General features: G+C 42.8%; 1 protein-coding gene across 3 annotated transcripts in view; it reads left to right on the top strand.

Moving 5' to 3' along the window:
• GABPB1 (GA binding protein transcription factor subunit beta 1) overlaps nucleotides 1–13,694 on the top strand; it is a 437,479-nt gene that overhangs the window by 236,278 nt on the left and 187,507 nt on the right. For all 3 annotated transcript variants that reach the window (XM_053717436.1, XM_053717435.1, XM_053717437.1), the window contains exon 6: nucleotides 11,513–11,629. In XM_053717436.1, coding sequence (XP_053573411.1) covers nucleotides 11,513–11,629 — 117 coding nt within the window. The remainder of the gene's footprint in view (nucleotides 1–11,512; nucleotides 11,630–13,694) is intronic.

Here is a 13,694-nt window from a genome sequence, read left to right as displayed (position 1 = left end):
GACAGGCATTACCAGTTTGTAGCTCTTCCATTCGGATTGGCTACGGCTCCAAGAATCTTCACAAAGGTTCTGGGCGCTCTTCTGGCGGTACTAAGACCGCAAGGAATTTCGGTGGCTCCGTACCTAGACGACATTCTAATACAAGCGTCAAGCTTTCAAACTGCCAAGTCTCATACAGAGTTAGTACTGGCATTTCTAAGGTCGCATGGGTGGAAGGTGAACGAAGAGAAGAGTTCTCTCTTTCCAATCACAAGAGTTCCCTTCTTGGGGACTCTTATAGATTCTGTAGAAATGAAGATCTACCTGACAGAAGACAGGTTAACAAAGCTTCAAAATGCTTGCCGTGTCCTTCATTCCATTCAACACCCGTCAGTGGCTCAATGCATGGAGGTAATCGGCTTAATGGTAGCGGCAATGGACATAGTACCCTTTGCACGCCTACATCTCAGACCGCTGCAATTGTGCATGCTAAGGCAGTGGAATGGGGATTACTCAGATTTGTCCCCTACTCTGAATCTGGATCAAGAGACCAGAAATTCTCTTCTATGGTGGCTTTCTCGGCCACATCTGTCCAGGGGGATGCCATTCAGCAGGCCAGATTGGACAATTGTAACAACAGACGCCAGCCTACTAGGTTGGGGCGCTGTCTGGAATTCCCTGAAGGCTCAGGGATCATGGACTCAGGAGGAGAGTCTCCTTCCAATAAACATTCTGGAATTGAGAGCAGTTCTCAATGCCCTTCTGGCTTGGCCTCAGTTAACAACTCGGGGGTTCATCAGGTTTCAGTCGGACAACATCACGACTGTAGCTTACATCAACCATCAAGGAGGGACAAGAAGCTCCCTAGCGATGATGGAAGTATCAAAGATAATTCGCTGGGCAGAGTCTCACTCTTGCCACCTGTCAGCGATCCACATTCCAGGAGTGGAGAACTGGGAGGCGGATTTCCTAAGTCGTCAGACTTTTCATCCGGGGGAGTGGGAACTTCATCCGGAGGTCTTTGCCCAAATACTTCGACGTTGGGGCAAACCAGAGATAGATCTCATGGCGTCTCGCCAGAACGCCAAGCTTCCTTGTTACGGGTCCAGGTCCAGGGACCCGGGAGCGGTCCTGGTAGATGCTTTGACAGCACCTTGGACCTTCGGGATGGCTTATGTGTTTCCACCCTTCCCGATGCTTCCTCGATTGATTGCCAGGATCAAACAGGAGAGAGCATCGGTGATTCTAATAGCGCCTGTGTGGCCACGCAGGACCTGGTATGCAGATCTAGTGGACATGTCATCCTGTCCACCTTGGTCTCTGCCTCTGAGACAGGACCTTCTGATTCAGGGTCCTTTCAAACATCAAAATCTAATTTCTCTTAAGCTGACTGCTTGGAAATTGAACGCTTGATTTTATCAAAGCGTGGATTTTCGGAGTCAGTAATTGATACCTTAATACAGGCTAGGAAACCTGTTACCAGAAAGATTTACCATAAAATATGGCGTAAATACTTACATTGGTGCGAATCCAAGAGTTACTCATGGAGTAAGGTTAGGATTCCTAGGATATTGTCTTTTCTACAAGAAGGTTTAGAAAAGGGTTTATCTGCTAGTTCCTTAAAGGGACAGATCTCAGCTCTGTCCATTCTTTTACACAAACGTCTGTCAGAAGTTCCAGACGTTCAGGCTTTTTGTCAGGCTTTGGCCAGGATTAAGCCTGTGTTTAAAACGGTTGCTCCACCATGGAGCTTAAATTTAGTTCTTAACGTTTTACAGGGTGTTCCGTTTGAACCCCTTCATTCCATTGATATTAAATTGTTATCTTGGAAAGTTCTGTTTTTAATGGCTATTTCCTCGGCTCGAAGAGTCTCTGAGTTATCGGCCTTACATTGTGATTCTCCTTATCTGATTTTTCATTCAGACAAGGTAGTTCTGCGTACTAAACCTGGGTTCTTACCTAAGGTAGTCACTAATAGGAATATCAATCAAGAGATTGTTGTTCCATCATTGTGTCCTAACCCTTCTTCAAAGAAGGAACGACTTCTACACAATCTGGATGTAGTCCGTGCCCTGAAATTTTATTTACAGGCAACTAAAGATTTTCGCCAAACTTCTTCCCTGTTTGTCGTTTATTCTGGACAGAGGAGAGGTCAAAAAGCTTCTGCTACCTCTCTCTCCTTTTGGCTTCGTAGCATAATACGTTTAGCTTATGAGACTGCTGGACAGCAGCCTCCTGAAAGAATTACAGCTCATTCTACTAGAGCTGTGGCTTCCACTTGGGCCTTTAAGAATGAGGCCTCTGTTGAACAGATTTGCAAGGCTGCAACTTGGTCTTCTCTTCATACTTTTTCCAAATTTTACAAATTTGATACTTTTGCTTCTTCGGAGGCTGTTTTTGGGAGACAGGTTCTTCAGGCAGTGGTTCCTTCCGTATAAAGATCCTGCCTGTCCCTCCCGTCATCCGTGTACTTTAGCTTTGGTATTGGTATCCCAGAAGTAATGATGACCCGTGGACTGACTACACTTAACAGGAGAAAACATAATTTATGCTTACCTGATAAATTCCTTTCTCCTGTAGTGTAGTCAGTCCACGGCCCGCCCTGTTTTTTATGGCAGGTCTAAATTTTTAAATTATACTCCAGTCACCACTGCACCCTATAGTTTCTCCTTTCTCGTTTGGTTCTCGGTCGAATGACTGGGTGTGACGTAGAGGGGAGGAGCTATATAGCAGCTCTGCTTGGGTGATCCTCTTGCACTTCCTGTTGGGGAGGAGTTAATATCCCAGAAGTAATGATGACCCGTGGACTGACTACACTACAGGAGAAAGGAATTTATCAGGTAAGCATAAATTATGTTTTAGTGTAGAGATCAGCCTCCCACCTGACACATCACACCCCCTGATCCCTCCCAAACAGCTTCCTTCCCTCCCCCACCCCACAATTGTCCCCGCTATCTTAAGTACTGGCAGAAAGTCTGGCAGTACTAAAATAAAAGGTATCTTTTTGTTTGTTTTTTGTTTTTGTTTTTTGGCATATTTACATATGCTGCTTTGTAGAATCCCCCCCAAACAGCTCTCTAACCCTCCCCTCTGCCTTATTGGGGGCCATCTTGGGTACTGGCAGCTGTACCCATTTTCTGTAGTGTAGCGGTTCTCAACCGCTCCCTCCCCATGCACGTGCCCGCCCCCCCGTGCACCTGCGCGCGTCCGTGCGCGCCCCCGGACATCCCCGCCGACGATCCCGCCCCCCTCCACATCACCTGGGCCATCGATGGCCGCCACCCACCTCCCAAACAGGCTCCCACCCACCAACGATGAAAGCCATGGATGTCCGGTTCAAATAGGGCCACAGATTGGCTCTCTCTGCACCGGATGGAGGATGCCTCGATATAGATCGCTTCCAGCTGCTTTCCACAGCGAGGACGTGCAGGGTATGTCCTTGGTCGTTAAGTGACTTTTTTTAGAGGACCTACCCTGCACGTCCTCGGTCATTAAGGGGTTTAAAGAACTCCTGTAAAGGTGGCTGCGTAATCTAATGTGTCCAGGATATGGAGGATATGGTAATGGTTGTCCCTGAACTTCTCTCAGAACTGAACCAGGGTCTTTATTCCAAAGAATAAGGGATTTTCAGTCTATTTTAGACTTAAGTGCCCAGAACAAAATCCTAAGGGTACTTGGTCTCAAATGGAAACAATTCACACATTTTTACCCTTGATCTAACAGTGCTAATTCACAGACCTCAAGGATGCATACATGGACATCTCTATCCACAAGAATTACCATTGATTACTACGGTTTGCTTTCCTAGACATACACTATTAGTTGTCGTCTTTCTATTTGGTCTGAATACAGCTACTTACATCTTGATTATTTGTGGTGATCAGAGCTCAGGGAATCTCAAGTGTCCCTTATCAGGATAATATCTCAGCCGTCAATCGGTCCATCCAGGAAAGTGGTCTCTCCATCAGAACATTTTGGATTACTTCTTGATCAAATGGGGTTTCCCAGACATGGATCTGATGGCCTCTCACTTAAATCAAACTTCCAAGGCATTGTGCAAGATCAAGAGATCCAAAAGCTCACATGACAGATGCCTTGCTATGTCCATGGGAATTTCATCTAGCATACCTGTTTCCTCCATTTGTTTGTTTTTCTTCCAAGAATCATTGCTCGGATCAAATAGTAGTCGGCTTCAGTAATATTGATTGCTCTAGCCTGGCCCCACAGAACATGGTATGCAGATCTAGTGCAGATGTCCTCATTTCCTCCATAGGTTCTTCCACTGAGACAAGACCTGTTGTCTCAAGGGCCTCTTTTCCAGGATCAGGATCTTAAATCTCTAAGTTTAATGGCGTGGAGGTTGAACACCTAGTTTTGAGACATAGAGGTTTCTCAGAATTGCTCATTGAAACTTGGATTCAGGACAGAAAGCCTGTGACACAAAAGATTTATCAAAAGATTTTGAAGGTATATTTTGAGAGGTGTTCATCCAGAGGGTTTTCTTGGTATTCCTTTAGGATTCCTAGAATTCTTCTGTTTTTACATGATGTCCTTGACAAGAGTTTGTCTGCTAGCTCCCTAAAAGATCAAATTTCTGCCTTATCTGTTCTTTTTCATAGGAAGTTAGCTAAACTTCCTGATCAGACTTTTGTCCAGACGCTAGTTAGAATTAGGCCAGTTGTCTGACCTTTTTCTCCTCCATGGAATTTGAATTTAGTTATTTCCGTATTACAAGGTCCTCCTTTTCTTTCTTTTTTTTTACCGATGCATTCCATTGATATAAAGCTATTATCTTGGAAAGTACTTTTCTTGTTGGCAATCTCCTCAGATAGGAGAAGTTCTTCTTAGTTGCCAGCCTGTGATTCTCCATTTCTAATTATTCACATGGACAAGGCTGTAGTTCCTACTACTTATGATTTTATTCCTAAGGTAGTTTCTTCAGAAATTGTTGTTTCTTCCAGATCCTGCTATCTCTAAGAGCTTTGAATTTCTATCTTCTAGTTTATTTGTTCTCTATTCTGGGACTCATAAGGGGCAGAAGGCTACTAAGGTAGTGTTGGCTTCTTGGCTTAAACAAGTGATTCACTAGGCTTACTTGGTGGTGGGAAGGTCACCTCCTAAGCGTATCACAGCTCACTCTACAAGAGCAGTTGCAACTTCATGGGCTTTTAAAAATGATGCATTTTTGAGCAGATTTGCAATGCTGCAACATGGTCTTCTCTGAATACTTTTTCCAAATTGTATCACTTTAATGCGTTTGCTTCTTCACAAGCAGTTTTTGTCAGGAATGTCGTTCAAGCCGCAGTGTTGGCTAAATAGGAACTGGCAGAAAAATTGTACCACCCTTTCCTACCTATATGTTTCCTATTATCTGCTCGGCTATACACTGAACTGATTCTAGGTAGGAGGGATTTTAAGCTCTTGTAGGGGGTTATTGACCTCCTCCTAATGGCGCGATAAATATCCCATATGTTATGGAGGGCTGTGGACCATCATCATTCCATTCCGAAAGAAAATAATTTATCAGGTAAATTTTGTTTTACCTTTAACTATGTCTAATCTGGACATTTGAACACTGCTGTGTCCTTGTCAGAGCTAGAAATGCATTTCATCTGGGTGTGTGACATTAGATATGTTTTAGCCCATTTACAGGGATCCAAATATACAGCTATTGGATTAGCAGAAAAAAAAATCAATAAACTCACGAGGGACAAAACATGGGCAAACATTTAGTGGAAACCTCTTCTTTCTTGTGCAGACATGCACACAGTGAGCTGAAACTTGAAATGGAAATCTGTTAGAGAATGGTGTTCTCCTTGGTTAATAGTGCTATTGCAGATTGCCACGAAATGCAATACATTTTTCAAGTGCACAAGTGTGTTCAACAAGCTAATCCCTTTTTCTCCTGTTAAGTGTAGTCAGTCCACGGGTCATCCATTACTTATGGGATTATAACTCCTCCCTAACAGGAAGTGCAAGAGGATCACCCAAGCAGAGCTGCTATATAGCTCCTCCCCTCTTCGTCATACCCAGTCATTCTCTTGCACCTAACTAATAGATAGGATGTGTGAGAGGAGTGTGGTTATTAAATTTAGTTTTTATTTCTTCAATCAAAAGTTTGTTGTTTTAAACGGCACCGGAGTGTGTTGTTTTTTCTCAGGCAGTTTTAGAAGAAGAATCTACCTGAGTTGTATATGATCTTAGCGGACGTAACTAAGATCCATTTGCTGTTCTCGGCCATTCTGAGGAGTGAGGTAACTTCAGAACAGGGGGCAGCGGGCAGGGTTCACCTGCAAAGAGGTATGTTGCAGTATATTATTTTCTAAGAAATGGAATTGACTGAGAAAATACTGCTAATACCGATATAATGTAAGTACAGCCTTAAATGCAGTAGTAGCAACTGGTATCAGGCTGTTATGTATGTATGTTGGCACTGAGGTATTTCTGGGGAATGGCACTTCACTAAGAAAATACTGTATACATATAACTTATAGCCTTTCTGCAGTGAGAGCGACTGGCAACAGGCTTTTAATATCATTTCATATATTCATATTAAAACGTTTACTGGCAGGTTAATCGTTTTTTTCTCTGAGGTACTTGGTGAAAAATTTTATGGGCATTATTTTCCACTTGGCTTTCGTTTATTTTGAATAAAATCAGTTTACTGAGCTTCACCACTGTTGTATTATGAGTGGGAGGGGCCTATTTTGGCGCTTTTACTACGCATCAAAAATTCAGTCACAGCCTTCCTTATTCTCTCTGCATGATCCAGGACGTCTCTACAGAGCTCAGGGGTCTCCAAAGCTAGTTTGAGGGAGGTAATCACTCACAGCAGACCTGTGAGACTGTGCTTTGACTGTGATAAAAACGTTATATAATTTATTATCCGTTTTTTTGGTATTAAGGGGTTAATAATCCATTTGCTAATGGGTGCAATCCTTTGCTAACTTAATGCATTTACTGTGAAAATTTGGTTTCTATAACTAATCCGGTTCATTGTTATTTCAACTGTGACAGTTTTTTGTGTGCTTCTTAAAGGCACAGTAACGTTTTTTATATTGCTTGTAAATTTATTTGAAAAGTATTTTCCAAGCTTGCTAGGCTAATTGCTAGTTTGTTAAACATGTCTGACACAGAGGAATCGCTTTGTGCAATATGTTCAAAGGCCAATGTGGAGCCCAATAGAAATTTATGTACTAATTGCATTGATGCTACTTTAAATAAAAGTCAGTCTGTACATGTTAAAAAAAATTCACCAGACAACGAGGGGGAAGTTATGCCAACTAACTTACCTCACGTGTCAGTACCTGCATCTCCCGCTCAGGAGGTGCGTGATATTGTAACGCCAAGTACATCAGGGCGGCCATTACAAATCACTTTGCAAGACATGGCTAATGTTATGACTGAGGTTTTATCTAAATTGCCAGAACTCAGGGGTAAACGAGACCACTCTGGGGTGAGAACAGAGTGCGCTGATAATACTAGGGCCATGTCAGATACTGCGTCACAATTTGCAGAACATGAAGACGGAGAGCTTCATTCTGTGGGTGACGGGTCTGATCCAAATAAACTGGATTCAGACATTTCAAATATCAAATTTAAGCTTGAGAACCTCCGTGTGTTACTAGGGGAGGTGTTGGCGGCTCTGAATGATTGTAACACGGTTGCAATCCCAGAGAAAATATGTAGGTTGGATAAATATTTTGCAGTACCAACGTGTACTGACGTTTTTCCTATACCTAAAAGACTTACTGAAATTGTTAACAAGGAGTGGGATAGACCCGGTGTGCCTTTCTCACCCCCTCCTATATTCAGAAAAATGTTTCCAATAGACGCCACCACACGGGACTTATGGCAGACGGTCCGTAAGGTGGAGGGAGCAGTTTCTACTTTAGCTAAGCGTACCACTATCCCGGTGGAGGATAGCTGTGCTTTTTCAGATCCTATGGATAAAAAGTTAGAGGGTTACCTTAAGAAAATGTTTGTTCAACAAGGTTTTATATTGCAACCCCTTGCATGCATTGCGCCGGTCACGGCGGCGGCCGCATTCTGGTTTGAGTCTCTGGAAGAGACCCTTGAATCAGCTCCATTGGATGAGATTACAAACAAGCTTAAAACCCTTAAGCTAGCTAATTCATTTATTTCTGATGCCGTAGTACATCTAACTAAACTTACGGCTAAGAATTCCGGATTCGCCATTCAGGCGCGCAGAGCGCTGTGGCTAAAATCCTGGTCAGCCGATGTGACTTCTAAATCTAAATTGCTTAACATACCTTTCAAAGGGCAGACATTATTCGGGCCCGGTTTGAAAGAAATTATCGCTGACATTACTGGAGGTAAGGGCCATGCCCTGCCTCAAGACAGAGCCAAACCAAGGGCTAGACAGTCTAATTTTCGTGCCTTTCGTAACTTCAAGGCAGGAGCAGCATCATCTTCCTCCGCTCCAAAACAGGAAGGAACTGTTGCTCGTTACAGACAGGGCTGGAAACCTAACCAGACCTGGAACAAGGGCAAGCAGGCCAGAAAACCTGCTTCTGCCCCTAAGACAGCATGAAGTGAGGGCCCCCAATCCGGAAACGGATCTAGTAGGGGGCAGACTTTCTCTCTTCGCCCAGGCTTGGGCAAGAGATGTCCAGGATCCCTGGGCGTTAGAGATCATATCTCAGGGATATCTTCTGGACTTCAAAGCTTCTCCTCCAAAAGGGAGATTTCATCTTTCAAGGTTGTCAACAAACCAGATAAAGAAAGAGGCGTTTCTACGCTGTGTACAAGACCTTTTACTAATGGGAGTGATCCACCCGGTTCCGCGGTCGGAACACGGGCAGGGGTTTTACTCAAATCTGTTTGTGGTTCCCAAGAAAGAAGGAACCTTCAGACCAATCTTGGATTTAAAGATCCTAAACAAATTCCTAAGAGTTCCATCGTTCAAAATGGAAACTATTCGGACAATCTTACCCATGATCCAAAAGGGTCAGTACATGACCACAGTGGATTTAAAGGATGCCTACCTTCACATACCGATTCACAAAGACCATTACCGGTACCTAAGGTTTGCCTTTCTAGACAGGCACTACCAGTTTGTAGCTCTTCCCTTCGGGTTAGCTACTGCTCCAAGAATCTTCACAAAGGTTCTGGGGTCTCTTCTGGCGGTACTAAGACCGCGAGGAATATCGGTAGCTCCGTACCTAGACGACATTCTGATACAAGCGTCAAGTTTCCAAACTGCCAAGTCTCATACAGAGTTAGTACTGGCATTTCTAAGGTCACATGGGTGGAAAGTGAACGAGGAAAAGAGTTCTCTATTGCCACTCACAAGAGTTCCCTTCTTGGGGACTCTTATAGATTCTGTAGAAATGAAGATCTATCTGACAGAGGTCAGGTTAACAAAACTTCTAAATGCTTGCCGGGTCCTTCATTCCATTCCACGCCCGTCAGTGGCTCAATGCATGGAGGTAATCGGCTTAATGGTAGCGGCAATGGACATAGTTCCCTTTGCACGCCTACATCTCAGACCACTGCAATTGTGCATGCTAAGTCAGTGGAATGGGGACTACTCAGATTTGTCCCCTATGCTGAATCTGGAGACCAGAAACTCTCTTCTATGGTGGCTCTCTCGGCCACATCTTTCCAAGGGGATGCCTTTCAGCAGGCCAGATTGGACAATTGTAACAACAGACGCCAGCCTGATAGGTTGGGGCGCTGTCTGGAATTCCCTGAAGACTCAGGGATCTTGGACTCATGAGGAGAGTCTCCTTCCCATAAATATTCTGGAATTAAGAGCAGTTTTCAATGCCCTTCTGGCTTGGCCTCAGTTAGCAACTCTGAGGTTCATCAGGTTTCAGTCGGACAACATCACAACTGTGGCTTACATCAAACATCAGGGAGGGACAAGGAGTTCCCTAGCAATGATGGAAGTATCAAAGATAATGCACTGGGCAGAGTCACACGCCAAACTTCCTTATTACGGATCCAGGTCCAGAGACCCGGGAGCGGTTCTGATAGATGCTCTGACAGCACCTTGGGCCTTCAACATGGCTTATGTGTTTCCACCCTTCCCGATGCTTCCTCGATTGATTGCCAGGATCAAACAGGAGAGAGCGTCGGTGATTCTAATAGCGCCTGCGTGGCCACGCAGGACCTGGTATTCAGACCTAGTGGACATGTCGTCCTGTCCACCATGGTCTCTACCTCTGAGACAGGACCTTCTGGTGCAGGGTCCCTTCAAACATCCAAATCTAATTTCTCTGAGGCTGACTGCATGGAGATTGAACGCTTGATTCTATCAAAGCGTGGATTTTCGGAGTCAGTGATTGATACCTTGATACAGGCTAGGAAGCCTGTTACCAGGAAAATTTACCATAAAATATGGCGCAAATACTTGCATTGGTGCGAATCCAAAAGTTACTCATGGAGTAAGGTTAGGATTCCTAGGATATTATCCTTTCTACAAGAAGGTTTAGAAAAGGGTTTATCCGCTAGTTCGTTAAAGGGACAAATCTCAGCTTTGTCCATCCTTCTACACAGACGTCTGTCAGAAGTTCCAGACGTTCAGGCTTTTTGTCAGGCTTTGGCCAGGATTAAGCCTGTGTTTAAAACGGTTGCTCCACCATGGAGTTTAAACTTAGTTCTTAACGTTTTACAGGGTGTTCCGTTTGAACCCCTTCATTCCATTGATATCAAACTGTTATCTTGGAAAGTTCTGTTTTTAATGGCTATTTCCTCGGCTCGAAGAGTCTCTGAGTTATCTGCCTTACATTGTGATTCTCCTTATCTGATTTTCCATTCAGACAAGGTAGTCCTGCGTACTAAACCTGGGTTTTTACCTAAGGTAGTTACCAACAGGAATATCAATCAAGAGATTGTTGTTCAGTCATTGTGCCCCAACCCTTCTTCAAAGAAGGAACGTCTTCTGCACAATCTGGACGTTGTCCGTGCCCTGAAATTTTATTTACAGACAACTAAAGATTTTCGACAAACTTCTTCCCTGTTTGTCGTGTATTCTGGACAGAGGAGAGGTCAGAAGGCTTCGGCCACCTCTCTCTCCTTTTGGCTTCGTAGCATAATACGTTTAGCCTATGAGACTGCTGGACAGCAGCCTCCTGAAAGAATTACAGCTCATTCTACCAGAGCTGTGGCTTCCACTTGGGCCTTTAAGAATGAGGCCTCTGTTGAACAGATTTGCAAGGCTGCGACTTGGTCTTCACTTCACACTTTTTCCAAATTTTACAAATTTGACACTTTTGCTTCTTCGGAGGCTATTTTTGGGAGAAAGGTTCTTCAGGCAGTGGTTCCTTCCGTGTAAAGAGCCTGCCTGTCCCTCCCGTCATCCGTGTACTTTTAGCTTTGGTATTGGTATCCCATAAGTAATGGATGACCCGTGGACTGACTACACTACAGGAGAAAGGAATTTATCAGGTAAGCATAAATTATGTTTTTTCTTTTTTTTTTTTTTTTTTTAATACATTATCAGTTAAGAAGAAACATTTTTTTTATGTTTGTAAATCTCAAATCTAACGCTTAACTTTGTTTATAGATGACAATGGGGTATCATCTGCTGTGCAGTTTGGAAATTCATCTACTTCAGTTTTAGCTACATTAGCTGCAATAGCTGAAGCCTCTGCTCCTTTGTCCAATTCCACAGAAACACCAGGTTAGTAAAACCTTATTTTAGGGTTAAAAAATGTTTTCAAAATTGAAGCGTCAGCCCAAAATGTAACACACTTATAGCAGGGATTTCACTCCTTGATTTCTAGAAATGCATGCAGCTTTGATTTATCAAACCCTAGCTTATTCGATTTTATAATTTAATTAAAATGTACTTACAAATAGGTTGAATATTTCCTCATTCACCACCTTAAATCATACTGTCTAGCTTACTCAAAAATAAATGTACAGTGTACCGGGAGTGTAATTTCTTCTGCTGCCTTTGTTTACATAGCTTGTCAATAGCCTATACTTAAAGTGATGGTAAAGTTTAGTGTTTTTGAAACACTAGCCTGTACAGTATCTGAGTAAATTAAATGGTCCTTCATTCATGATTTTCAGTTGAATATGCGGTAAACTGTACCTTTTTATTTTGTTGCTCTTTTTACTAAAATAACCCCCTCCGGCTACCCACCACAAAACTTTTTTTTTTTTTTTGCTTTTTTTTTTTTCCTACGAGGTGACGTTTCCACCTATTCTCTAATAGCTGTGCAAAATCAGCTATTTCAAATGTCGATGTAAAGGCAAAGGATCTATTTGTAAACAATTAATACACTCCGGCAGGTAAAATGAATCATTGGGAACGTATTAAAAGGGAGTAAAATTTAGGGAAAACTGTCCCTTTAAAGTGATAGTAAGTTCTAGTGTTTGTGAAATGCTTGAATTTACCAGTGCAACAAATAAAGGGGACTTTCAGTCATGAAGTATAAAATACTTCATGCTGAAAGTTCCTTTATTTGTCTGCAGCGTTCGCCGCATTGAGTGCCTCAGTCCGCCCATGGCAGAACGCTAGTTTATCACTAAGGTGATCTTAGGCAATAGCGTGCTAACTATTCGGCATAATGCCAGCTGGGGCGCACAGCTATTGGCTAAGAGGTGTAAACGTCACCTCCATTAAAAAAAATAGCGTTCTACTGCGGGCAGCCTGAAGTGTGGCGCACGCTGCAGACAAATAAAGGAATTTTCAGCATGAAGTATTTTATACTTCATGACTGAAAGTCCCCTTTATTTGTTGCACTGGTAAATTCTAGCATTTTACAAACACTAGGATTTACTATCACTTTAGGTTTTAATAATTGAATACTGCATTGTATCCAATTGTTGTTTGATATCACTGGTATTTAATAACATTAAACAAATTTCTTTAAAAATTAAAAAAGCATCCTTAAAATTGATTTTGTAAAAATATAGATTACATACTGATTTCAACTTAATATAAACAAAAACATTCTTACAATTCTCTATTAAATGTTTATATAATGCAATAAATGAAATATACATTATACAATATACATTTTGGATTTTAAAAGAATATTCCAGTTTCCCTTAAAAGTTATTATTCATCAGTGTTAGATGGGGCACTTAAAAGAACATGCCTACTTTGCTCTTAAAGTATTAATTTCTTTGGCCTAGATTTAGAGTTCGGCGGTAGCCGTCAAAACCAGCGTTAGAGGCTCCTAACGCTGGTTTTGGCCGCCCGCTGGTATTTGGAGTCAGTGATTAAAGGGTCTAACGCTCACTTTTCAGCCGCGACTTTTCCATACCGCAGATCCCCCTACGCCATTTGCGTAGCCTATCTTTTCAATGGGATCTTTCTAACGCCGGTATTTAGAGTCGTTTCTGCAGTGAGCGTTAGAGCTCTAACGACAAGATTCCAGCCGCCTGAAAAAAGCAGGAGTTAAGAGCTTTCTGGCTAACGCCGGTTTATAAAGCTCTTAACTACTGTACCCTAAAGTACACTAACACCCATAAACTACCTATGTACCCCTAAACCGAGGTCCCCCCACATCGCCGCCACTCAATTAAAATTTTTAACCCCTAATCTGCCGACCGCCACCTACGTTATACTTATGTACCCCTAATCTGCTGCCCCTAACCCCGCCGACCCCTATATTATATTTATTAACCCCTAACTTGCCCCCCACAACGTCGCCGCAAGCTACTTAAAATAATTAACCCCTAATCTTCCGACCGCAAATCGCCGCCACCTACGTTATCCCTATGTACCCCTA

Source organism: Bombina bombina, chromosome 6 (assembly GCF_027579735.1).
Source record: "Bombina bombina isolate aBomBom1 chromosome 6, aBomBom1.pri, whole genome shotgun sequence".
Classification (NCBI taxonomy): domain Eukaryota; kingdom Metazoa; phylum Chordata; class Amphibia; order Anura; family Bombinatoridae; genus Bombina; species Bombina bombina.
This window is presented reverse-complemented; position numbering and strand designations above follow the sequence as displayed.